The sequence below is a fragment of the Oncorhynchus mykiss genome, chromosome 14 (genome assembly GCF_013265735.2).
Source record: "Oncorhynchus mykiss isolate Arlee chromosome 14, USDA_OmykA_1.1, whole genome shotgun sequence".
NCBI lineage: Eukaryota > Metazoa > Chordata > Actinopteri > Salmoniformes > Salmonidae > Oncorhynchus > Oncorhynchus mykiss.
Window position 1 is genome coordinate 21,507,629 of NC_048578.1, and position 27,119 is coordinate 21,534,747.

At 44.0% G+C, this 27,119-nt stretch overlaps 1 protein-coding gene across 7 annotated transcripts in view; it reads right to left on the reverse strand.

Annotated features, from left to right (window-relative positions):
- The window catches only part of diaph2 (diaphanous-related formin 2), a 693,877-nt gene that overhangs the window by 241,502 nt on the left and 425,256 nt on the right, over positions 1-27,119 (reverse strand). For all 7 annotated transcript variants that reach the window (XM_036943140.1, XM_036943138.1, XM_036943139.1 and 4 more), the window contains one exon: positions 21,851-21,980. In XM_036943140.1, coding sequence (XP_036799035.1) covers positions 21,851-21,980 — 130 coding nt within the window. The remainder of the gene's footprint in view (positions 1-21,850; positions 21,981-27,119) is intronic.

Here is a 27,119-nt window from a genome sequence, read left to right on the forward strand (position 1 = left end):
GGCAGACCATGCGTAATGACACATGCACAGGATCGGTACACCTGAACATCACACCTGCGGGACAGGTACAGGATTGCAACAACTGCCCGAGTTACACCAGGAACGCACAATCCCTCCATCCGGGCTCAGACTGTCCGCAATAGGCTGACAGAGGCTGGACTGAGGGCTTGTAGGCCTGTTGTAAGGCAGGTTCTCACCAGACATCACCGGTAACAAAGTTGTCTACGGGTAGAAACCCACCATCGCTGGACCAGACAGGACTGGCAAAAAGTGCTCTTCACTGACGAGTTTGTTTCACCAGGGTTGATGGTCGGATTCACATTGATCATCGAAGGTATGGGCGTTACACTGAGGCCTGTAATCGCGGGATCGATTTGGAGGGCCCGTTATGGTCTGGGGCAGTGTGTCACAGCATTATCGGACTGAGCTTGTTGTCATTGCAGGCAATCTCAATGCTGTTCGTTAAAGGGAAGACATCCTCCTCCCTCATGTGGTACCCTTCCTGCAGGCTCATCTTGACATGACCCTCCAGCATGACAATACCACCAGCCATACTGCTCGTTCTATGCGTGATTTCTGCAAGACAGGAATGTCAGAGTTCTGCCATGGCCAGCGAAGAGCCCGGATCTCAATCTGGTGCAGTCCACAAGGAGGAGATGCACTGCAGTACTTAATGCAGCTGGTGGCCACACCAGATAATGACTTACTTTTGATTTTGGCCTCCCTTGTTCAGGGACACATTATTCTATTTCAGTTAGTCACATGTCTGTGGAACTTGTTCAGTTTATGTCTCAGTTGTTGAAACTTGTTATGTTCATACAAATATTTACACACGTTAAGTTTGCTGAATATAAATGCAGTTGACAGAGGACGTTTCTTTTTTTGCAGTTTATGTTTGCTGAGATTTTTTATTTTGTATTTTTATTTAACCTTTATTTAACTAGGCAAGTCAGTTCGGAGCAAATATTTTACAATGACAGCCAAACCCAGATGACGCTGGGCCAATTGTGCGCCACCCTATGGGACTTCCAATCACGGCCGGTTGTGATACAGCCTGGAATCGAACCAGGGTCTGTAGTGACGCCTCTAGCACTGAAATGCAGTGGCTTAGACTGCTGCGCCACTCGGGAGACTGCATGCAGAGGTACGATGAAGGAAATGTATTTTTCAGTGTCTGTCTGCTGTAATTTCAAGAACTTGTTGCTTTGGTACGGTGCTCTGTGGTAAATCTGGAAAATAACTGGAATAAGGAGGAAAAGGTTTTCTAGTAATAGTAAAAAACAATGAAGTTGTGCCCCAGAATACGAATGAGTAAATCAAATTTTTGTCTTAACAACAGACACACTGAGACATGCAGGCGAAAACACATTTATTTGCCACACTGAAGGGTCCTTTGTCTAAATCAGTTTTGAATTACGTTAATCTTTTCCTCAGTTCTACAGAGCCAAGTACAGACAAAATCCTTAGGCTGGAATGTGAAAGTATCTTCCTAACGCCATGATTCCCCTTCAATTCCATTCAGAACCAGACAAATTATCCTCTTTGTGTTCCACCCAATGCAGAAAAGCATTTTGTCGACGTAATACAGCCCAGAGCCAAGTAGTGCAGGGAGTTATTATGCCGCAGTGCCTTAGAAATGAATGTGGATAATAGATATATTCATGACTGTATTAATATCCTCAGAGTTCAACTTTTTTTTTCTCTCCTTATCACTCACTCTATTTTCCCTCTCCCAGGCTCCATACTGCTTTGCCCTTGGCTATGCCTTATACTAAACAGATTTATGAGAACATTTGTGTCATATTTCCTCTTTTTCCCAGATTGTCAAGACGGATCGTCAGCGCAGCCTCTGATTGAGTTGAATCACCACACAGGCTTGGCTCTCATTGTCAGGACCCACAGATTCATCTCTGGGGGAAAATTATAGGAGGCAAATTGGCCAATGACACTTCTCTCAAGGCTTTTCCGTCACTATTACCGCGAGGTCAGGGGTCAGGAAAATACTGTCTTAAAGACTACCATTTCCAACGACAATATAATCAAATCAAATGTTATTGGTCACATAAAAATATTTATCAGATGTCATTGCGGGTGTGGCAAAAATGTTGTGTTCCTAGTTATAACAGTGCAAAAGTATATAACAATTCACAAATCTAAAAGTAAAAGAATGGAATTAAGAAATATATAATATTAGGACGAGCAATGTCGGAGTGTCATTGACTAAAATAGAGTAGAATACATGATATACATATGAGATCAGTAAAGCAGGATGTAAACATTATTAAAGTGTCTAGTGTTCCATTATTAAAGTGGCCAGTGATTTCATGTTTATGTATATAGGGCAGCAGTATTTAAGGGACAGGGTTGAGTAACGGGGTGGTAGTCGGCTAGTGATGGCTGTTTAACAGTCTGATGGCCTTGAGATAGAAGCTGTTTTTCAGTCACTCGGTCCCAGCTTTGATGCACCTATACTGACCTCGCCTTCTGTATGATAGCAGGGTGAACAGGCTGTGGCTTGGTTGGTTTATGTTCTTGATGATCTTTTTGGCCTCCCTGTGACATCGGGTGCTGGAGGGCAGGCAGGGCCAATTGTACGCTTTGAAAAAAAGGTATATCTTAACCTGGAAATGGACAGCAGGAAATCTCCACTGAAAATGGTGTTGATGTGCCTCGATCATCTGTCCACAACATTAGCTCATGTTCGTGAAATACAATACAATTATTGACAGACGCATTCAAGGTGAATGCTCCGTAAGACAGTTAACATTAATCTAAGCGATGAGCGGAGGAGCCATCGGTATGTATGTCAGAGAGGTAATGAAAACTACCACAGCAGAGAGAAGTGAGAGGTGAATCTCTTTTGGAATGTGATTGAGACGTCCCACAGCAGGCACGGTACAGAGCGCCGGTAGCAATGTTCAACCTGACCCCATTTAAAGCTTAACTAACAACGTAGATATTTTTGGTGTGTGCCTTTGGCCCAGGCACGGGGGTGAACTCCTGATCTCCTTCCCTTCACTGGCTCTACCCTGGGGAAATCCTCCATCTTTAATTATCATCTCAGAGCTGTCTGTGGCGAACAGAAATGCAGTGACGGTGGACTCTATTCCCAAGGTGGTCCACTCGGCACGGGATGGCAGGACCAACATTGGGCAGGGGAAGGTGGGGCATCGGGCTGGAGATGGCAGCTTTTCTGCCCACACCATCCGTCAGAAATAGGAAATAAAGTGTGTCCTTTCCTGTCGGAAGGAATATCTTGGGTCTCTGGAGAAATGTCAAATGTGTCCTTGTGTGATGTTCTGCTTGTCAAAGCGAGATTCCCAAGCACCAAGTAAAAATAGGTTTAAGGAAGCATTTTGAGTTTCATACATCTAAGTGAAACATTTACGGGGGATTTAATTGTTGTCGAGTATGCACCGTTTTTTTGTCCTGAGGGAATGATACTAGAAATTCTCCTATCTGGAAAAAAGAGGAGCAAGTTTTGTAGTCATTAAATCTCTTAGTAAATCTGGCCTGAGGTGTTTTTGTTGAGAGGCAATAAGTTAGAGGTCGATAACCACTCTGGGGTGGGATTTGAGTAATGCATTTTCTCATTGAAGGTATATGCGTCCAAATTTCACCTGCATTCCATTAAAGCTGCAGGATTTAGCCAGCGGATCTAGCAAGTGCTTATATGAGCAGAGATTATAGCACCTTTAAGGCACCTTTAAGGCAGCCCTCACTTAAGAGTTCCATCCACAGTCTAAAAGCCACAGGCAGCACACGGTGCTGAGAGCACAAGATGGCATGATAACTGCCCATGAAAAGAGATATAGTCCTTTAAAACTAAACAAGAATAAAGTAGATAAACGGCGGCGAGAAAGAAGCAATGCTGTGTTTTGCATTAAGCATGACCTCTGAGATCCAAAATGCCTTGTGAGAAACACTCCCCTGTATTCCGGCGAAAAAAATGACTGAACCTTTGTTCAAGACACAAAAAAAATTAGCAGAGGAGAACTTCATCCATAACAATTTTCCAACAGACAAGGCCAACTTCAAAGCCGCTGCCGCCCCTGTTCACAGTGCAGAAGAGCCGCTAGTTGATTACATGCTAATCAACGTTTATTGTGGCAATGTTATCAAAGGAGAAAACAAACAAATGAAGAACACAACACATGAGGAAATGGCTATTCATTAAATCATCAGTCAGAAAAAAATTACTAATTGGATGTTCAACCACAGAAACAATAGGACTAACACATGGGATGTTTCTCAAAATGCACACCACCGTGCTCCACACTCTTCTTGTGAGGACGAGAGTGTGGGGAATGCATGAAAGAACACATTTGAGAAGCACTCGCACGCTTCACCTCCACATTCACTGAACCTTCTTCCAGCTAAGACAATGGCAACAACAGGCGAAACAAGATATACACAAAGCAAACGTTCTACTACACTATTATCAGCTAGATACATTGCATTCGGAAAGTATTCAGACCCCTTGAATTTTTCTACATTTTGTTACGTTATAGCCTTATTGTAAAAATGATGATAGTTTTTTTCCCCTCATCAATCAATACAAAATACCCCATAATGACAAAGAAAAAAAGGTTTTTAGAAAGCAAATGTATATATGAAAAAAAGGGAAATATCACATTTACATAAGTATTCAGACCCTTTACTCAGTACTTTGTTGAAGTACCTTTGGCAGCGATTACAGCTTCAAGTCTTCTTGGGTATGACGGTACACGCTTGGCACACCTGTATTTAGGGAGTTTCTCCCATTCTTTTCTGCAGATCCTCTCAAGCTCTGTCAGGTTGGATGGGGAGCGTCGCTGCACAGCTATATTCAGGTATCTCCAGAGATGTTCGATCTCGACATTCCGAGACTTGTCCTGAAACCACTCCTCCTGCGTTGTCTTGGCTGTGTGTCTAGGGTTGTTGTCCTGTTTGCCCCAGTCTGAGCGCTCTAGAGCAGGTTTTCATCAAGGATCCCTCTATACTTTGCTCCGTTCACCTTTGCCTCAATCCTGACTAGTCTCTCAGTCCCTGCCGTTAAAAACATCCCCACAGCATGATGATGCCACCACCATGCTTCACCGTAGGGATGGTGCCAGGTTTCCTCTAGACTTGACGCTTGGCATTCAGGCCAAATAGCTCAATCTTTGTTTCCTCAGACCAGAGAATCTTGTTTCTCATGGTCTGAGAGTCTTTAGCTGCCTTACGGCAAATTACAAGCGGGCTGTTACTGAGGAGTGGCTTCCGTCTGGCCACTCAACCATAAAGGCCTGATTGGTGGAGTGCAGCAGAGATGGTTGTCCTTCTGGAAGGTTCTCCCATCTCCACAGAGGAACTCTGGAGTCTCTGTCAGAGGGACCATGGGGTTCTTTGTCACCTCCCTGATCAAGACCCTTCTCCCTCCCCCGATTGCTCAGTTTGGCCTGCCGGCCAGAACTAGGAAGAATCTTCAGCCATTTAAGAATGATGGAGGCCACTGTGTTCTTGGGGACCTTCAATGCTGCATACATGTTCGTGTACCCTTCCCCAGATCTGTGCCTCGACACAATCCTGTCTCTGAGCTCTACGGAAAAATGATTTGACCTCATGGCTTGGTTTTTGCTTTGACATGCACTGTCAACTGTAGGACCATATAAAGACAGGTGTGTGCCTTTCCAAATCATGTATAATCAATTTAATTTACCACAGCTGGACTCCAATCAAGTTATATAAACATCTCAATGATGATCAATGGAAACAGGATGCACCTGAGCACAATTTCGAGTCTCATAGCAAAGGGTCTGAATACGTACAGTTGAAGTCGGAAGTTTACATACACATAGGTTGGAGTCAATAAAACGTGTTTTTCAACCACTCCACACATTTCTTGTTAACAAACTATAGTTTTGGCAAGTTGGTTAGGACATCTACTTTGTGCATGACAATGCATTTTCCTAACATTTGTTTACAAACAGATTAGTTCACTTCTAATTCACTGTATCCACACTCCAGTGGGTCAGACGTTTACATACACTAAGTTGACTGTGCCTTTAAACATCTTGGAACATTCCAGAAAATGATGTCATGGCTTTAGAAGCTTCTGAAAAGCAAATTGACATCATTTTAGTCAATTGGAGGTGTACCTCTGGATGTATTTCAAGGTCTACCTTCAAACTCAGTGCCGCTTTGCTTGACATCATGGGGAAATCAAAAGAAACCAGCCAAGACCTCAGAAAAAAAATTGAGACCTCCACAAGTCTGGTTCATCCTTGGGAGCAATTACAAACATTGCAGGTACAAAATCTATATCCACAGTAAAAACAGGTACAAAATAATCTATATCCACAGTAAAACAAGTCCTATATTGACATAACCTGAAAGGCTGCTCAGCAAGGAAGAAGCCACTGCTCCAAAACCACCATAAAAAAACTGACTACGGTTTGCAACTGCACATGGGGACAAAGGTCGTACTTTGTGGAGAAATGTCCTCTGGTCTGATGAACCAAAAATAGAGCTGTTTGGCCATAATGACCATCGTTATGTGTGGAGGAAAAAGGGGGATGCTTGCAAGCCGAAGAACACCATCCCAACAGTGAAGCACGGGAGTGAGAGCATCATGTTGTGGGAGAGCTTTGCTACAGGAGGGTCTGGTGCACTTCACATAACAGATGGCATCATGACGCAGGAAAATTATGTGGATATATTGCAGCAACATCTCAAGACATCAGTCAGGATGTTAAACTTTGGTTCCAAATGGGTCTTCCAAATGGGCAATGACCTCACGCATACTCCCAAAGTTGTGACAAAATGGCTTAAGGACAACAAAGTCAAGGTATTAGAGTGGCCATCACAAAGCCCTGACCTCAAACCTACAGAAGATTTGTGGGCAGAACTGAAAAAGCATGTGCGAGCAAGGAGGCCTAGAAACTTGACTCCAGCTCTCTCCAGTTACACCAGCTCTGTCAGGAGGAATGGGCCAAAATTCACCCAACTTACTGTGGGAAGCTTGTGGAAGGCTACCCGAAATGTTTGACCCAAGTTAAACAATTTAAAGGAAATGCTACCAAATACTAATTGAGTGTATGTAAACTTCTGACCCACTGGGAATGTGATAAATAAATCACTCTCCCAACTATTATTCTGACATTTCACAATCTTAAAATAAAGTGGTGATCCTAACTGACCTAAGACAGGGCATTTTTACTAGGATTAAATGTCAGGAATTGTGAAAACTTAGTTTAAATGTATTTGGCTTAGCTAACAAAATATCCACAAAGAAACGGTTTTACTTCATAACTATCAGCTAGCTATACGTGAATCGTAATAATGTAGCTAAACAGATAGTTTAACAGGCAAACATATCATAAAACAAATATTATGCTAGATGTATTAACGTATCAAGATAAAATATTGTAGTCAGGCAACATATGAAATGTTAAGACAATTTTTCCTTCCGAAGTCAGCTCAAAGGGCAGCTCAAATAATGGCTGCCCTTGACTTCAATAAATGTTTCATCATTTTATACGTGGTTGCATCATTTTACTATGCATACTTTCAGTTGAAGCTTGCAAACAGAGTACACATTCTAGAAGTGCCCTTCGTGCTCCGTTTCGCATACTTTGATTTGGACTCGTCCTCTGACCCTCATGTGCTCCAATTTGCATGATCGGAGCACAGTAGTGTGCATTTTGAGAAACACCCATGCTCTTACTACCTTGCTATCATCACTCTATGACCTATCACTCTATGACCTATCACTCTATGACCTAACACTGTTGACATGAAGGTCAATGGACATAAAGCTCCTAAACATCCAGTTTATCACCTTACCCATCCAATTTGCTACATTAGAGGGGATAGTTCATTAAAACCAGCACCAAATTCATATACTGTAGCTGCCAAACATTACAAGGGTCTCAATAACTGTTCGTTGGGAGGTTTATGTGGGCGGTTACTGTCATAGGCAGTTACTACACAATACCTAACCACAACAAATCTAGCTAGTGAGCTTGTAGAGAGAGTGTATCACAATAATTCTGAGGGGACATGGTAAGAATGGGATAAATATGTTGGACACGCTCAAAAGAGTAGCATTATTTTTTAAGGGTAAGACAATAAATCAGATAATCACTTCCATTAATTTTTAAGTTTTCGGTTCACTTTCCACTCCATCAAACCAATATGAGTGTGCACCTGGAGTACATGAAAGCATGCTACAGTGACATTATTTCATCTCAAACCTACTGACATGCCAACTCAACCTCAATGAATATAATAAGACATTATAGGTCCATCTGAGATTGTGATTATGTTGCTCTGCTGCCTGAGACAACACAGAAACATGCCACACATTTGGAACATGGAGGTGTTAAGTGCCTTGACTAGCAGCCTTTGGGTTGCCAGTTCATCTCTCATATTGCAAAGCCCCGGTTTCAAATTAGCAACCTTCTGGTTAATGGTCCACTTGTCTAACTTCTGGGCTGAAACAAGTACATTGTCTATACAAAACAGAACACAAGTGCGTAAGAATAGGGAATTCATGTAAAAACAGCACAACAACCCCACAATGTCAGTCCTCATGGTCATCAGTCCGCTTGTCCCAGGCCCTCCTTGAGACTCAGCAAATTCCATGCCCCTGTGAGTCTCTCTGGGTGAACATCTGGCTTCTAATTAGCAGTGACCTTGAGGCAGGTGAGCCATTGATGATGGGCGAGTCCATAGAGAGAAGGGTCTAGTCTCCTGCGAGGACAACTGTGTGTGCTGGGCCGGGCTCCAGTTATCACTGACCTCTACCTGCCTCAAAAGCTACTCCCTATGGGGAGACAGCTTCTGAGGTAATAAGAGATGCTATCATGTGTGTCAGGGAAGGGGAGAGTAGACGACCTGCTGGGAGTCCACATGCAGATCTATCATCTCGTTAGCGTGTTGCATTTATAATTCACAAGCATGCAGGGTTGCATGTGTAATTAAGTTGTGCATCCACACAACTATATGACGACGCTATGACTCAGAAAACCAGATGGCTTTTACACCGCTCTACAGGAAATTCTACTGAGATTTCAGTCAAGGCGACCATTTTGGTTCTGAAGGCAAGTGGATTTATCGACTCATTTCTCTAATACACCAACTATAGATAAACATAACATTCATTTCGCTAATATTTTACAAGGAATGAATCAGAATGAAAATACTATTCTGCAAAAGAATGTAATACAATCAAACCAAATGAAAATGATTAAAAGGGCATCTTATTGAATAACATTAATGATTGCCAGCAAATGCCAAAGTACGCCACTCGACCCGGAGTGGATTGTACAAGGATCCAGTTTTCATTGATTAGCAATTATCTTTCTTTTCGATTTGAACTTGTCATGACAGAAGCATAACATTAAATAGAAACAATATAAGGCAATTAACATGAAGTGAAGCGGTTGGGAAAAGGCAGTATAATGTGCTTAAGGGAGGCTCAGCCTGCAATAGAGCAGACAAAGGCCTGTCTCTCTCTCTTTTCTCTCTCACTCTTTTCTCTCTTTCTCTCTCTATTTTTTTTTCTCTCTCTCTGAGGAGACTTGGGAGAGAGAGAGTCCCTCTGGAGTGGGCAATCAAGGGAAAGGAACTGACAAAAAGCCTTTCTCAGGGAAATCAGCCGGAACTGATTGCTCTTTTCAATCAGGTATATTAAGTGTGCAGGCTCCAGCCGTTTGTAGATGAGCTTGTGATTATTCTAATGTTTGAACCCCCTCCTCCTCATCACCCCCCCCCCCCCCCCACCCCCCCCACACACCTTCTGACCAGCCAACCCCCGTTTTCCCCCACGGCCCTTGATGCAACAAGCATAAATTTGCAGGCTCAGGGCCTCTGGCTGTACAGGATGAATAGGTCACCTGGCCTCACCTCAGCTACAGATCACAACAGAGGGTGGTGGTAGTCATCGCAGAGGCGAGGGGTCTACTTCAGCTGAAAATAATGAGTCAAATAATGATTCAACACACAACATTTTCCAAGTTGTAGTGGTGGTGGGACAAGCAGGGGGAGGTTCTATTTGTAATAAGTAAGTTGGGTGGCACCGAGAGAAAGTGATGGTGGAAACAGGGATAGAGAGAGAGGAAGTGATGGGGGAGACAGGGATAAAGAGACAGGAAGTGATGGGGGAGATGGGGATAAAGAGACAGGAAGTGATGGGGAGACAGGAATAAAGAGAGAGGAAGTGATGGGGGAGATGGGGATAAAGAGAGAGGAAGTGATGGGGAGACGGGGATAAAGAGAGAGGAAGTGATGGGGGAGACGGGGATAAAGAGAGAGGAAGTGATGGGGGAGACGGGGATAAAGAGAGAGGAAGTGATGGGGGAGACAGGGATAAATAGAGAGAAAGTGATGGGGCAGATGGGGATAAAGAGAGAGGAAGTGATGGGGGAGACGGGGATAAAGAGAGATGAAGTGATGGGGAGACAGGGATAAAGAGAGATGAAGTGATGGAGAGACAGGGATAAAGAGATATGAAGTGATGGGGAGACAGGGATAAAGAGAGATGAAGTGATGGGGAGACAGAGATGAAGAGAGATGAAGTGATGGGGAGACAGGGATAAAGAGAGATGAAGTGATGGGGAGACAGGGATAAAGAGAGATGAAGTGATGGGGAGACAGGGATAAAGAGAGATGAAGTGATGGGGAGACAGGGATAAAGAGAGAGGAAGTGATGGGGAGACAGGGATAAAGATGGATGGAGTGATGGGAGACGGGGATAAAGATTAAGTGATGGGGAGACATAGATAAAGAGAGATGAAGTGATGGGGAGACAGGGATAAAGAGATATGAAGTGATGGGGAGACAGGGATAAAGAGAGATGAAGTGATGGGGAGACAGGGATAACGATGAAGTGATGGGGAGACAGGGATAAAGACGAAGTGATGGGGAGACGGGGATAAAGATGAAGTGATGGGGAGACAGGGATAAAGATGAAGTGATGGGGAGACAGGGATAAAGATGAAGTGATGGGGAGACAGAGATAAAGATAGATGAAGTGATGGGGAGACAGGGATAAAGATGAAGTGATGGGGAGACAGAGATAAAGATAGATGAAGTGATGGGGAGACGGGGATAAAGATGAAGTGATGGGGAGACGGGGATAAAGATGAAGTGATGGGGAGATGGGGATAAAGATGAAGTGATGGGGAGACGGGGATAAAGATGAAGTGATGGAGAGACAGGGATAAAGAGATGAAGTGATGGGGAGACAGGGATAAAGCTGAAGTGATGGGGAGACAGGGATAAAGCTGAAGTGATGGGGAGACAGGGATAAAGAGAGATGAAGTGATGGAGAGACAGGGATAAAGAGATGAAGTGATGGGGAGACGGGGATAAAGATGAAGTTATGGGGAGACAGGGATAAAGAGAGATGAAGTTATGGGGAGACTGGGATAAAGAGAGAAGAAGTTATGGGGAGACAGGGATAAAGATAGATGAAGTTATGGGGAGACAGGGATAAAGAGAGATGAAGTTATGGGGAGACAGGGATAAAGATGGATGGTGATGGGGAGACAGGGATAAAGATGGATGAAGTGATGGGGGAGACATGGATAAAGATAGATGAAGTGATGGGGAGACAGGGATAAAGAGAGATGAAGTGATGGGGAGACAGGGATAAAGAGAGATGAAGTGATGGGGAGACAGGGATAAAGAGAGATGAAGTGATGGGGAGACAGGGATAAAGAGAGATGAAGTGATGGAGAGACAGGGATAAAGAGAGATGAAGTGATGGATAGACAGGGATAAAGAGAGATGAAGTGATGGGGAGACAGGGATAAAGAGAGATGAAGTGATGGGGAGACAGGGATAAAGAGAGATGAAGTGATGGGGAGACAGGGATAAAGAGAGATGAAGTGATGGGGAGACAGAGATAAAGAGAGATGAAGTGATGGGGAGACAGGGATAAAGAGAGATGAAGTGATGGGGAGACAGGGATAAAGAGAGATGAAGTGATGGGGAGACAGAGATAAAGAGAGATGAAGTGATGGGGAGACAGGGATAAAGAGAGATGAAGTGATGGAGAGACAGGGATAAAGAGATATGAAGTGATGGGGAGACAGGGATAAAGAGAGATGAAGTGATGGGGAGACAGAGATGAAGAGAGATGAAGTGATGGGGAGACAGGGATAAAGAGAGATGAAGTGATGGGGAGACAGGGATAAAGAGAGATGAAGTGATGGGGAGACAGGGATAAAGAGAGAGGAAGTGATGGGGAGACAGGGATAAAGATGGATGGAGTGATGGGAGACGGGGATAAAGATTAAGTGATGGGGAGACATAGATAAAGAGAGATGAAGTGATGGGGAGACAGGGATAAAGAGATATGAAGTGATGGGGAGACAGGGATAAAGAGAGATGAAGTGATGGGGAGACAGGGATAAAGATGAAGTGATGGGGAGACAGGGATAAAGATGAAGTGATGGGGAGACGGGGATAAAGATGAAGTGATGGGGAGACGGGGATAAAGATGAAGTGATGGGGAGACGGGGATAAATATGAAGTGATGGGGAGACGGGGATAAAGATGAAGTGATGGGGAGACGGGGATAAAGATGAAGTGATGGGGAGACGGGGATAACGAGAGATGAAGTGATGGGGGAGACGGGGATAAAGATGAAGTGATGGGGAGACGGGGATAAAGATGAAGTGATGGGGAGACGGGGATAAATATGAAGTGATGGGGAGACGGGGATAAAGATGAAGTGATGGGGAGACGGGGATAAAGATGAAGTGATGGGGAGACGGGGATAAAGATGAAGTGATGGGGAGACGGGGATAAAGATGAAGTGATGGGGAGACAGGGATAAAGATGAAGTGATGGTGAGACAGGGATAAAGATGAAGTGATGGGGAGACGGGGATAAAGATGAAGTGATGGGGAGATGGGGATAAAGATGAAGTGATGGGGAGATGGGGATAAAGATGAAGTGATGGAGAGACAGGGATAAAGAGATGAAGTGATGGGGAGACAGGGATAAAGCTGAAGTGATGGGGAGACAGGGATAAAGCTGAAGTGATGGGGAGACAGGGATAAAGAGAGATGAAGTGATGAAGAGACAGGGATAAAGAGATGAAGTGATGGGGAGACGGGGATAAAGATGAAGTTATGGGGAGACAGGGATAAAGAGAGATGAAGTTATGGGGAGACTAGGATAAAGAGAGAAGAAGTTATGGGGAGACAGGGATAAAGATAGATGAAGTTATGGGGAGACAGGGATAAAGAGAGATGAAGTTATGGGGAGACAGGGATAAAGATGGATGGTGATGGGGAGACAGGGATAAAGATGGATGAAGTGATGGGGGAGACATGGATAAAGATAGATGAAGTGATGGGGAGACAGGGATAAAGATGGATGGAGTGATGGGAGACGGGGATAAAGATTAAGTGATGGGGAGACAGAGATAAAGAGAGATGAAGTGATGGGGAGACAGGGATAAAGAGATATGAAGTGATGGGGAGACAGGGATAAAGAGAGATGAAGTGATGGGGAGACAGGGATAAAGATGAAGTGATGGGGAGACAGGGATAAAGATGAAGTGATGGGGAGACGGGGATAAAGATTAAGTGATGGGGAGACGGGGATAAAGATGAAGTGATGGGGAGACGGGGATAAATATGAAGTGATGGGGAGACGGGGATAAAGATGAAGTGATGGGGAGACGGGGATAAAGATGAAGTGATGGGGAGACGGGGATAACTAGAGATGAAGTGATGGGGGAGACGGGGATAACGAGAGATGAAGTGATGGGGAGACAGGGATATTGAGAGATGAAGTGATGGGGAGACAGAGATAAAGAGAGATGCAGTGATGGGGAGACAGGGATAAAGAGATATGAAGTGATGGGGAGACAGGGATAAAGATGGATGGAGTGACGGGAGACGGGGATAAAGAGAGAGGAAGTGATGGGGAGACGGGGATAAAGATACAGGAAGTGATGGGGAGACGGGGCTAAAGAGAGATTAAGTGATGGGGGAGACGGGGATAAAGAGAGGATAGATGGGTGAGACAGGGGTAGAGGGAGAGGAAGTGATGGGGAGTTGATGATAAAGAGAGGAAGTGATGGGGAGACGGGGTTGAAGAGAGAGGAAGTGATGGGGGAGACAGGGAAAAAGAGAGAGGAAGTGATGGGGGAGACGGGGCTAAAGATACAGGAAGTGATGGGGGAGACGGGGCTAAAGATACAGGAAGTGGTGGGGGAGACAGTGATAAAAAGAGAGGAGGTGATGGGGATAAAGAGAGATGACGTGATGGGGGATAAAATGAGAGGAAGTGATGGGGATAAAGGGAGAGTAAGTGGAATCCTAGATACACATTTCCATTCCAGCATGCTGCCGGCCATGGGCCAAGTAGAAAAAGAATAACAAAAGGAGAAACTAGAAAGTTATTTTAGTGGAGACGAGGAAACAAAGTGGCTCTAATGCACTGTAGCGATGAAGGAGAGAGAGATGCCTAACAGAGAGGAGAATGAGAGATGACAACTAGATATTGCTTGGGGTTAGAGTGAACAGTGTACCCAGTTAAGGAAGCAATCTTTTTCCCATGTTCTTATACCAATTTACCTGACAGGAGACCAAAAAGCCTTGTAAAAGATCTGGAAGATAGTCTATAAATTATTCAGATGGGCCCCGTTGTTCTACACAAGTGTTACAGCTCCTCCAGACTCGTATCAAGCTAACGCGTGGCCCAGCCATCGTGGTGTTCCAGCCTTGTGTTCCAGCCTCAAAGTGTTCTCTGATTAAATGAGCTTTAGTGAGACTAGACAGCTGCGATTTGAGCTTCTTTGTTTTGGTCCTCTCCGGCATCTCAAAAAGCCCTTAAAAGCACCCGAAAACAACAGAATAAAACTTGAGCGCTGGTGACCAAAGAGGTCTCTCTTTGGTACGGGGAAAAGGAAAATGAGAAGCCACTATGAATTTTCTTTTAAAACAAAGATCATTGTGTCATGTTTCTTGTTGGAGTGAGAGACGGTGCATTTTTTGTTCGAGTGGGTGACTCAATCATCTAATTCCTTTTGGCTTCACCTGTGGAGGCGGACTTCTGTCAAAACTGAAGAAACACACCACTTCATGATTCAAACCAATGCTGTCTGCCTGACCAATAGGGACAATAACAAAATATATTTCCAAATCAAATTATTTCTCTCTCAGTATGGAATCATCTGCTCTTAAAGGTCCAATGCAGACGTTTTTATATCAATATCAAATAATTTATATGTAGCAATTAAGTACCTTCCTGTGATTGTTTTCAATCACTTAGAAAATAGCAATTTCTCTAGCAATTTTGTTAGAACTGTCTGGGTGTGGTTTGAGTGGGGAAGGGAAAACTGAAAACTACACTGAACCAAAATATAAATGCAACATATTCAAAAATGTTACTGAGTTACAGTTCATATAAGGAAATCAGTCAAATGAAATAAATGAATTAGGCCCTAATCCATGAATACCTTAAAAACAAAGTAGGGGCGTGGATCAGAAAACCAGTCAGTATCTGTTGTGACCACCATTTGTCTTATGCAGCGCCTCATCTCTTCTGCATAGCGTTGATCAGGCTGTTGATTGTGGCCTGTGGAATGTTGTCCCACTCCCCTTCAATGGATGTGCGAAGTTGCTGGATATTGGTGGGAACTGGAACAAGAGGTGGCACATGTGGTTTCAGAGCATCTCAAACATGCTCAATGTGTCTGGTGAGTATTCAGGCCATGGAAGAACTGGAACATATTCCGTTTCCAAGAATTGTGTACAGATCCTTGCGACATGGGGCTGTGCATTATCAAATTACCATCAATAAAATTACATTGTGTTCATTGTCCACCATGAGGCAATCTGTTCAGAACATTGACATCAGCAAACCACTCGCCCGCACGACACCATACACAATGTCTGCCATTTTCCTGTTAGAGTTGAAACTGGGATTCAACCGTGAAGAGCACACTTCTCCAGCCTGTCAGTGGCTATCGAAGGTGAGTATTTGCCAACTGAAGTCGGTTACGACGAAGAACTTCAGTCAGGTCAAGACACTGGTGAGGATGACAAGCATGCATATTATCTTCCATGAAACTGTTTCTGACAGTTTGTGCAGACATTATTTTGTTGTGCAAACACACAGTTTCAGCAGTCTGGGTGGCTGGTCTCAGACGATCCCGTAGCTGAAGGAACCGGTGGTGGAGATCCTGGGCTGCCGTGGTTATACGTGGTCTGCGTTTGTGAGGCCGGTTGGAGGTACTGACAAATTCTCTAATGGTGGTAGAGAAATTAAAATGTAATGTCCACCAGGCAACAGCTCTGGTGGACATTCCTGCAGTCAGCATGTCAATTGCATGCACGCTCAAAACTTGAGTCATCTGTGGCTTTGTGTTGTGTGGCAAAACTGCACATTTTAGAGTAGCCTTTTAGTCTCCTCAGCACAAGCTGCACCTGTGTTATGATCATGCTATTTAATCCGCTTCTTGATATGCCACATCTGTTAGGTGGATGGATTATCTTGGAAAAGGAGATATGCTCAATAACAGGGATGTAAACAAATTTGTGCACAACATTTGAGAGAAACAGGCTTTTTGTGTGTATGGAAGGTACATTTCTGGCATCTTATATTTTAGCTCTTGAAATATAGGACCAACATGTTGTCGTATCAGTAAATTAACTAAATTACCACCTGTTGATGTCACCAGGCAGGCCAAAACTCCACCCCACCAAAACAGGGTCAAATTTCAGGCGGTCTTTTCGAACAGCACATACACTAAAATGGTATTATCATAATTTTCACAATTTCATAGTATTATTCCAACCTCAGTGTAGAAATAAAAATTTATATATATCTCACACAGGGAAATCACATTTTTGACTGTACTGGTTCTTTAAATGGCTAGTTTTCTTGGTTTTACCCTAACATGTTCATGGATAATAAGGTTATCGTGTTGTATATCACGTTTGACCTATTATTAAAATACAGGGTCTACGGAAAGCACTGTGAGGTAAACAGCTTTATAGCCCATATAGCCTTCTCCTTGGTGTTATGTCTGTGTTGTCCACTGGTGTTTGCCATAATGAATTGAGTCAACCAATGGCTTATCAGTCTCACCCAATTGAACTAACAAGCATTTACAAGAATTGATTGTCCCTGAAAGGACTTGAATGAGTTGATACACGTTGACAGTTTGAGCCGTACACTAATCCATCTATATCCATAATGAAGACTGGTTCTGGTCCACTTCAAAAATAGCTGCCTCACTGCATCATTCGAGCACATAATTAGCGGGAATTCGATTAAATAACCAAATAGGAAACTAACAAAGTAAATACGCCTCTGGGGATTCTCCACCAAATACTTGAGAATGAAATGAACTTATTGACAGGCAGTCAGACAAACAAGTCTATTCCCAGACAATGAGGCAGCAAATGCTTACGTGCCAGATTTCCTAGGGAGACTAACTTTCATACGTGTCAGATAAATAACTTAATTCAAAGGTGGGAACAATGTAGCATGTTTACTCGAGGTAATTACGCCACTTGAGCTGTAAATACACCACTTCTGCACCACAAATGGCAGCCATGTTCTCTTATTCTCAAAGCCAATCCACAATGGCAGATAGACAATAATGCCTAGGGCATTAAGCCACCGTGCTGTCCTGTCATCCACACCATGCCTCCCATCCGGCCTGTTAACCTGTCCAGGTGGTCATCTCGTGAACGCATACAAATCCCCTGTGCTCTATTAAAGTCCTTCTCCCATTGGAAACTGAAACTGCTGCCATATACCATCCACATTGAATCAGACGGGGCCCTCTTCCTGAACAGAATAATATTTTCGATTTTTACTACACAAATCAAATCAAAGTTTATTTGTCACGTGCGCCGAATACAACAGGTGTGTAGACCTTACAGTGAAATGCTTACTTCCAGGTTCTAACCAACAATGCAAAAAAGGTATTAGGTGAACAATAGGTAAGTAAAGCAATAAAAACAACAGTAAAAAATACAGTGAAAAAATAACAGTAGCGAGGCTATATACAGGCTGATTGAGGTAGTACGTAAACATAGATATGGTTAAATGGACTATACATAGATGAACAGAGAGTAGCAGTAGCGTAAAAGAGGGGTTGGCGGGTTGCGGGAGATCAGTGCACATAGCCCGTTTAGCAAATGTGCGGGGCCACTGGTTGGTCGGGCCAATTGAGGTAGTATGTATAGTTAAAGTGACTATGCATGATACACAGAGTAGCAGCAGCGTAAAATGAGGGGTTGGGGGGGGGGGGACACAATGCAAATAGTACGGGTAGCCATTTGATTGCCTGTTCAGGAGTCTTATGGCTTGGGGGTAAAAACTGTTGACAAGCCTTTTTGTCCTAGACTTGGCACTCCGGCACAGCTTGCCATGCGGTAGTAATGCAACCAGTCAGGATGCTTTCGATGTTGCAGCTGTAGAACCTTTAGAGGATCTGAGGATCCATGCCAAATCTTTTAGTTTCCTGAGGGGGAATAGGATTTGTTGTGCCCTCTTCACGACTGTCTTGGTGTGTTGGACCATTCTAGTTTGTTGTTGATGTGGACACCAAGGAACTTGAAGCTCTCAACCTGCTCCACTACAGCCCCGTCGATGAGAATGGGGGCGTGCTCGGTCCTCCTTTTCCTGTAGTCCACAATAGTCTCCTTAGTCTTGGTTACGATGAGGGATAGGTTGTTATTCTGGCACACCCGGACAGGTCTCTGACCTCCTCCCTATAGGCTGTCTCGTCATTGTCGGTGATCAGGCCTTCCACTGTTGTGTTGTCTGCAAACTTAATGATGGTGTTGTAGTTGTGCCTGGCCATGCAGTCGTGGGTGAACAGGGAGTTCAGGAGGGGACTGAGCACGCACCCCTGAGGGGCTCAAGCATTGAGGATCAGCGTGGCATATGTGTTTCTGCCTACCTTCACCACCTGGGTGGGGCCCGTCAGGAAGTCCATGATCCAGTTGCAGAGAGAGGTGTTTAGTCCCAGGATCCTTAGCTTAGTGATGAGCTTTGAGGGCACTATGGTGTTGAACACTGAGCTGTAGTCAATGAATAGCATTCTTACGTAGGTGTTCCTTTCGTCCAGGTGGGAAAGAGCAGTGTGGAGTGCAATAGAGATTGCATCATCTGTGGATCTGTTTGGATGGTATGCAAATTGAGTGGGTCTAGGTTTTCTGGGATAATGGTGTTGATGTGAGTCATTACCAGCCTTTCAAAGCACTTCATGGCTACGGACGTGGTCATTTAGGAAGGTTGCCTTCGTGTTCTTGGCCACAGGGACTATGGTGGTCTGCTTGAAACCAGTTTGGTATTACAGACTCAATCAGGGACATGTTGAAAATGTCAGTGAAGACACCTGTCAGTTGGTCAGCACATGCCCGTCTGGCCCCGCAGCCTTGTGAATGTAGAGCGTGATCACACAGTCGTCCAGAACAGCTGATGTTCTCATGCATGCCTCAGTGTTGCTTGCCTCGAAGCGATCATAGAAATTATTTAGCTCATCTGTTTGGCTCGTGTCACTGGGCAGCTCGCGGCTGTGCTTCCCTTTGTAGTCTGTAATAGTTTGCAAGCCCTGCCACATAAGACGAGCATCGGAGCCGGTGTAGCATTATTCAATCTTAGCCCTGTGTTGACACTTTGCCTGTTTGATGGTTCGTTGGAGGGCATAGCAGGATTTCTTATAAGCTTCCGGGTTAGAGTCCCGCACCTTGAAAGTGGCAGCTCTACCCTTTAGCTCAGTGCAAATGTTGCCTGTAATCCATGGCTTCTGGTTGGGGTATGTACGTACAGTCACTGTGGGGACGACGTCCTCGATGCACTTATTGATAAAGCCAGTGACTGATGTGGTGTACTCCTCAATGCCATCGGAAGAATCCCGGAACATGTTCCAGTCTGTGACAGGAAAACCGTCCTGCATCTGCTTCACCTGACCACTTTTTTATAGACCGAGTCACTGGTGCTTCCTGCTTTAATTTGTGCTTGTAAGCCGGAATCAGGAGGATAGAAGTGTGGTCGGATTTACCAAATGGTGGGCGAGGGAGAGCTTGTACACATCTCTGTGTGTGGAGTACAGGTGACCTAGAATTTTTTTCGTCTGGCTGCACATTTAACATATTGACAGAAATTATGTAGAACTGATTTAAGTTTCCCTGCATTAAAGTCTCTGGACACTAGGAGTGGTTTTCTGTTTGCTTATTTCCCTATACAGCTGAAAGTGCGGTCTTAGTGCCAGCATCCGTCTGTGGTGGAAAATAAACAGCCATGAGAAGTATAGCTGAAAACTCTCTAGGCAAATAGTGTGGTCTGAATTTTATCACAATATACCCTACTTCAGGCAAGCAAAATCTAGAAACTTCCTTAGATTTCGTGCACCAACTGTTGTTTACAAACATGCACAGACCGCTCCCCGGTCTTACCAGAGCGTGCTGTTCTATCTCGCCGGTGCAGCGTGTATCCCGCTAGCTGAATATCTGTCATCATTTAGCCATAAGATATTACAGTTTTTGATGTCCCGTTGATAGGATATTCGTGATCGTACCTCGTCTAATTTATTGTCCAATGATTGCACGTTGGAGAGTAATATTGACAGTAATGGCAGTTTTCCCACTCGCCTTACAAGGCACCCTGCTCTGTGTCCTCTGTACCTGCGTCTCTTCCTCTTGCCAACAACTGGGATGCTGGCCTTGTCAGGTGTTCGGACAATGTCCTGTGTGTCCTGCTTGTTGAAGAAAAAATATTTTTCTAATCCGAGGTGAGTGATCGCTGTCTTGATATCCAGAAGCTCTTTTTTGCCGTAAGATATGGTTGCAGAAACATTATGTATAAAATAAGTTACAAATATCGCAAAAAAAAACACAATTGGTTGGGCGCTCGTAAAACTGCTACCATTACTTCTGGGCCATTTGAATGGATTAAGAGGGGCTCTCTGGCCACAAGAATTAAGAGGGGCTCTCTAGCCATTAGGAAGTTTTATTCCATCGGATGCAACAGACCTAATTAAAGTATCTTAACCTTGTTGGGCCTAATCTCATGCGTCACTCTATAAAACATGGGCGTGTCTAAATCAAGCTGTAAAATGCCTCAAAGCCTCCTGGTTTAAGCTCTAGCTCTTAAAAGAAGCGTTTAAAACAAGTCGGATAATGCTGGATCAATGTTATAATGCCGAGACAAAGCAAATACCATTGGCCAATTACAATTTGATTTAACCGGGTTTATATCGCTCAAAAGGAATTATGTTCGATTAGCGAGGATACTGGTGGGGGAGAAGGTAAATAAAATACTTTGATGAAAACACAAGCAAATAACATCATAGTTGTAATCAACAGCTTTCTTAATTGAAATGGAGCCAAGGAAGACACAGCTATAATATTTGGGCTTGTCGAGAGATTTCTATTGGTTACTAACAAAACACAATGCAGGGGGGTCAAAACAAGAAGATGAGGAAATGAAACATGGCAGTAAATTGGTAAAGGTGACATAACACCTAGAATGATTGCAGGTGTGGAGTAAATTGCATGTTTGTCAAAAATCTTTTGTGATTTCCTGTGAGAGCGTCCAATTTCAAGAGCCAGATATTTCCGGGGAGGAATATATCTTGTTTGTTGAATATATAGTTTACTGTCTGCAAGGTCCAATAACAGCATGTTGAGCGATTCAAAACGTGCAAGTATGACCTTAGCAGAAAACAACGTTTTAATTACTCTCTGACTTTGCAGTGTGTTATACATCCATCTCTCACATCAGAATATAAACTACTGTTAATGGCTCAGGAGTGTCCGTGTAAAATTATGGTTCAACCAGTGATACAGTGTCCATATAAGGACAGTGTCAACCATTATTTAAAGAGGATGGAATGGCTTACCTTTGCTAGCACTCTCCACATGCTGCAGCTCTTCAGGGAACCTCAGGATCTCAGGGTACTTCTCTTCACACTTCTCAGCCAGGAAGTGGAGCAGCGTTGTGTTTTGGTCGGCCGACTTAGTGTCTCGAAGCTGAGAGAGAGGTGAAGTAATGGGTGAGTCACGGCATTAGTTGTTCTTACCATTTAGCAAAAGCCCAAAGCAACTGACAACAGTGAGTGCATACATTGTAGTATAGATGACCTCCAACCCTGAGCCACGCAGGGACAGGATGTTCTTTGAATGTTAGAAATGGCCACAACAATAACGGATCGGCATGAAACAGCCAACCATACATAACCATACAGAGAGCTGTTGGGGGAGGAGGGCATGTGTAAACGTTCAGCTCTCTTTCATTCAGTCTTTCAGGAAGCGCCTTTAGCCTTCTTTGCTTTTGCCATATGACAGTGGCAGATAAAGATATATAGTTCAGTTTGTTAGTGGTCACATACATGTTTAGTGATATGATGGGCTGAGAGGTATTCTGATAAATATGCATAAAGGAACATACGCCCATGCATTGAGTAGACAACATTAAAAACACACATCAGTAAAACATACATATCAAGCAGAACTTGATAAAAAAAATACAAAGCTTTGAGAAAGGAGAAGTGAATGTGCTGGACTAGACTAATACAATTGGAGAGAAAAAGGCCAGTACACTGGCTGCTAGGAGCATATTCTCCATTGTGGTGCCTTAGAGACAACTGCACAAGCCTTTCAGAGATCCTACATGACCTTTCAATGAGGCGTTTGGGCTGGAGAGTAGGGGCAAGCCAAATCCCTTTCCTCTCCTCTCCCTCTCTTAAAACCCTGTCCAATTTTAGAGCAATTGGCTCATTGATGCATTCATCCCTACAAGCAGTTCCTTGCTCTGTTCCCTCTCTCTACCAGAGTACATTTAATTTCCCCCTCACTCTTCTTTGGGGGCAGACTGAATGACTTTGGAAAATGCATTTCTGTCAAAATAGGAGAGCTATACCACCTTCTTGAGGCGGCAGGGTAGCCTAGTGGTTAGAGCGTTGTACTAGTAACCAGAAGGTTGCAAGTTCAAACCCCCGAGCTGACAAGGTCCAAATCTGTCGTTCTGCCCCTGAACAGGCACTGTTCCTAGGCCGTCATTGAAAATAAGAATTTGTTCTTAACTGACTTGCCTGGTTAAATAAAAGGTACAATAAAATACAAATTCTCCAGTAAATTAAGTGTGGGTTGGCACTTCAAAATAAAGAATGTCAAACGGACTACGCTGCTGTTTACCCAGATTTCAGTTCATTTGTCCATTCACACATAGGACGACAGAGAAATTGGTCAATAAAGCTGCAACTATGTGTGTAAATAAAATGTTGTTTCTACAGTTATTAGGGTACCTTAAGTAAAGCTTTTAAGGCATTGGATCAAACCACAGTATTTACCCATGAATATAATATACGTGTGTACTTTAAATATACATATTTCAGCAGGACTGGGGAGGCAGAGTCGGGGGATTACCCAATGAGTAACATCTGTCGGGCTGCATCTCAGCAGCATTGAATCACACATCCACATGTCAGCGCAGTGCTGTAAGGTGTTTTAGCAGCTCCTTAATAAATAGCTGTGTCGATAAAAATGACTATGACTTTGGCGCTGGAAAACAGGTTATTTATTCACCCTTATTACTTAAGTTAATTCAAAGGCAATGTTCACTTTAATTACATCTATTCATTACATTGGACGCGTGTGTCAACCTCCCCCAAACATATATCATTCTTACACCACCTTTTCTGTCCTGAAGATGTAAAAAAACGGAGATAACCTTTTCACGAATCTCGAGCACAAAGACTTTGAAAAGGAATTCAAAAGAGATAATGTCAAATGTAACGTCAAGTGGTATAGTACAGCTCTAAATGAATGAAACCCGACAGAGGTAGTCGACCAGACTGCAATCCCTAACTCTTCCTCCTTTTTTCTGTTCCCCCCCTCCCTCACAGAGATTGGAGGGAGAGGACAGGGGCTGGTGGGATGCATTAGGCAGGGGCACCGGTGCTGACTGACCCCCCTCGCCCTCGCCGGCTCAAACAGATTGTTTTCTGTCAAGACTTGACTTCAGGAAGGCTGGTTTGAGGGGGGAGAAGAGAGAGAGGGAAATAAAAATAAAAAACACAACAAGATGGCTTCTATTATTAACCTCACAGAGCCATGCCAAACTCTCAAGATTCTGGCAGACCTCCCTGGGAACAAATGTCTTGTAAGGTTACATTATCTTGATGTGTGGGGGAGCCAGCGGTTGACTAAGACAACAGGAAACCACATGATCATATCAGAGAGAAGAAATCCATTCATATTCCATTCTGCTTTGTCTTAAGAATGATCAAGAATACTCTTACTGTAGACTTATCATTGACAATGTACTTTTTAAAATCCTCAATCACAACAGAATGCATCCATTTTAGGACAATAAACTGCAGCAGATGTGGAATAGGGCTGTTGGAAGACTAACAAAAGTCATTGGCAACATTCCCAGCACATGCCCCTATCAGGGGAAGATTTCAAAGGGAGGGTGAGCAGAGTTGATTACACATAATACAATTGACCACTCTCTAGGACATAGACAATTACATGATTACAACAGACCAAGCATGTGGTTCAGTTCGTATGCTGACGCGTCAGGCTGTGATGAAAGGGCACACACACATTGCCACTGATAGTTTAATGGTAACGAGTGTTAATGCAACAGGACATTATGCTTCTGCTCCAATAGCCATAGGATTATGATGATGAGCATCACCATCAGCACCTTTCCCATGGTCACATATCTGTCCATATCGCCGTATAAAGTAGCAATTTAACCCCACCAGCCTCAATTAAACACCTGCTAAGAGCACAAGGCACTTGTTATCCAGGAACGTCCTGTTGAAGCACACCATCACTCTTCTCTATTTTACACCATCCCTCTCTTCTCTGTCACCATCTATCTCTGCTCTCCGTCGCCACCCCTCTATCCTCTCCGTCGCCACCCCTCTATCCTCTCCGTCGCCACCCCTCTATCCTCTCCGTCGCCACCCCTCTATCCTCTCCGTCGCCACCCCTCTATCCTCTCCGTCGCCACCCCTCTATCCTCTCTGTCGCCACCCCTCTATCCTCTCCGTCGCCACCCCTCTATCCTCTCCGTCGCCACCCCTCTATCCTCTCCGTCGCCACCCCCCTATCCTCTCCGTCTCCACCCCTCTATCCTCTCCGTCGCCACCCCTCTATCCTCTCCGTCGCCACCCCTCTATCCTCTCCGTCGCCACCCCTCTATCCTCTCCGTCGCCACACCTCTATCCTCTCCGTCGCCACCCCTCTATCCTCTCCGTCGCCACCCCTCTATCCTCTCCGTCGCCACCCCTCTATCCTCTCCGTCGCCACCCCTCTATCCTCTCCGTCGCCACCCCTCTATCCTCTCCGTCGCCACCCCTCTATCCTCTCCGTCGCCACCCCTCTATCTTCTCCTTCGCCACCCATCTATCCTCTGTCAACACCCCTCTATCATCTGTCAACACCCATCTATCCTCTCTGTCGCCACACCTCTATCCTCTCTGTCGCCACACCCCTATCCTCTCTGTCGCCACACCTCTATCCTCTGTCGCCACACCTCTATCCTCTCTGTCGCCACCCCTCTCGTCTCTTCAGTTATCTTCTCTTGACTTCTCTGGTTTTTCCAATCTGTTGATAGGTTGATAGCAGTCGGTCCCCTCATCTCAGTCCTACTTTGTGCAGCCACCAATGTTGTCCTAGCGCTAACAATCAAGGATTACTTGGAAAGATATGCATGGTGAGGGGAATCATCTATCATGGTGCTATGCAAACAATGGCCCCCGTATTAAGATAATCACCTATTCAAAGGGCTCTGAGTGATCAATAAAGTATTTATCCTGGATAAGGCCTTTGTATCCTTTTCAAGGTGGAGGGGGCTTTCACGGGATTATACTGCAATTGTTCCCAGGTAAGAATTAATTGTGACGAAAGCCCAAACTCGAAAAGCTGGGTGGGGGTGGATTGATTTATCCATTATGAAAGAATAATTCAGCAATTGCTCTACTGCGGTTTTTATCTATTTATCAAAGAGAGGAGCTTGCATGGTACACTGGGGGAAAAGCATCCTATCTCCAAACATGTATTAATTTGAAATGGCACTGTGTTCCAGCATCCATTAAATAAATCACTCCCAGTACCTCCCAGAGAGATTGGCTTCAAAGGCCAACATACAGAGGGACATGTCTCAACTGCAATCTCGCCAATGACAAAGCCTTTTCCAAACTCACAGAAAGAATCTCAAACCATTAGCAAGAAATGCAACAATAATCAAATCAGAAATATTAGATGGTTCCCTCCCGAATTATCCTTTCATCAAAGCCCGCTGTCTCCTTCGATACCTGGGCTCAATGCTTTGGACAAAATGGCAGGGAGGACTTTCGTTATATTCTTTGATACAGTGCCTTCAGAAAGTATTCAAACCCCTTGACTTTTTCCACATTTTGTTGTGTTACAGCCTGAATTTAATATTGATTTTACTCAGATTTTTGGTCACTGGCCTAGACACAATACCCCATAATGTCAAAGTGGATTTAACAAAAAATGAATTAACAACTAAAAGCTCCAATGTCTTATGTAAATACATATTCAACTCCTGTGTTATGGCAAGCCTAAATATGTTCAGGAGTAAAAATGTGCTTAACAGGTCACAGAATAAATTGCATGGACTCACTCTGTGTGCAATACTAGTGTTTAACATGATTTTTGAATGATTACCTCATCTCTGTGCCCCACATCTCTGAAAGGTATCTTCAGTCGAGCAGTGAACTTCAAATACAGATTAAACCTCAAAGACTAGGGAAGTTAACCAAGGGCCCCTATTAGTAGATATTCAAAGCAGACATTGAATATCCCTTTGAGCATGGTAAAGTTATCCATTACACTTTGGATGGTGTAACAATACACCCAGTCACTACAAAGATACATGTGTCATTCCTAACTCAGTTGCAGGAGAGGAAGGAAACCACTCAGCGATTTCACCATTGTGACTTTAAAACAGTTAGAGTTTAATTGCAGTTACTCCACAATACTAACCTAATTGGCAGGGTGAAAAGAAGGACGCCTGTACGGAATAAAAACATTCCAAAACATGCATCCCGTTTGCAACAGGGCATTAAAGTAATATTGCATAAAATGTGGCAAATCAATCAACTTTTTGTCATGAATACAAATTGTTATGTT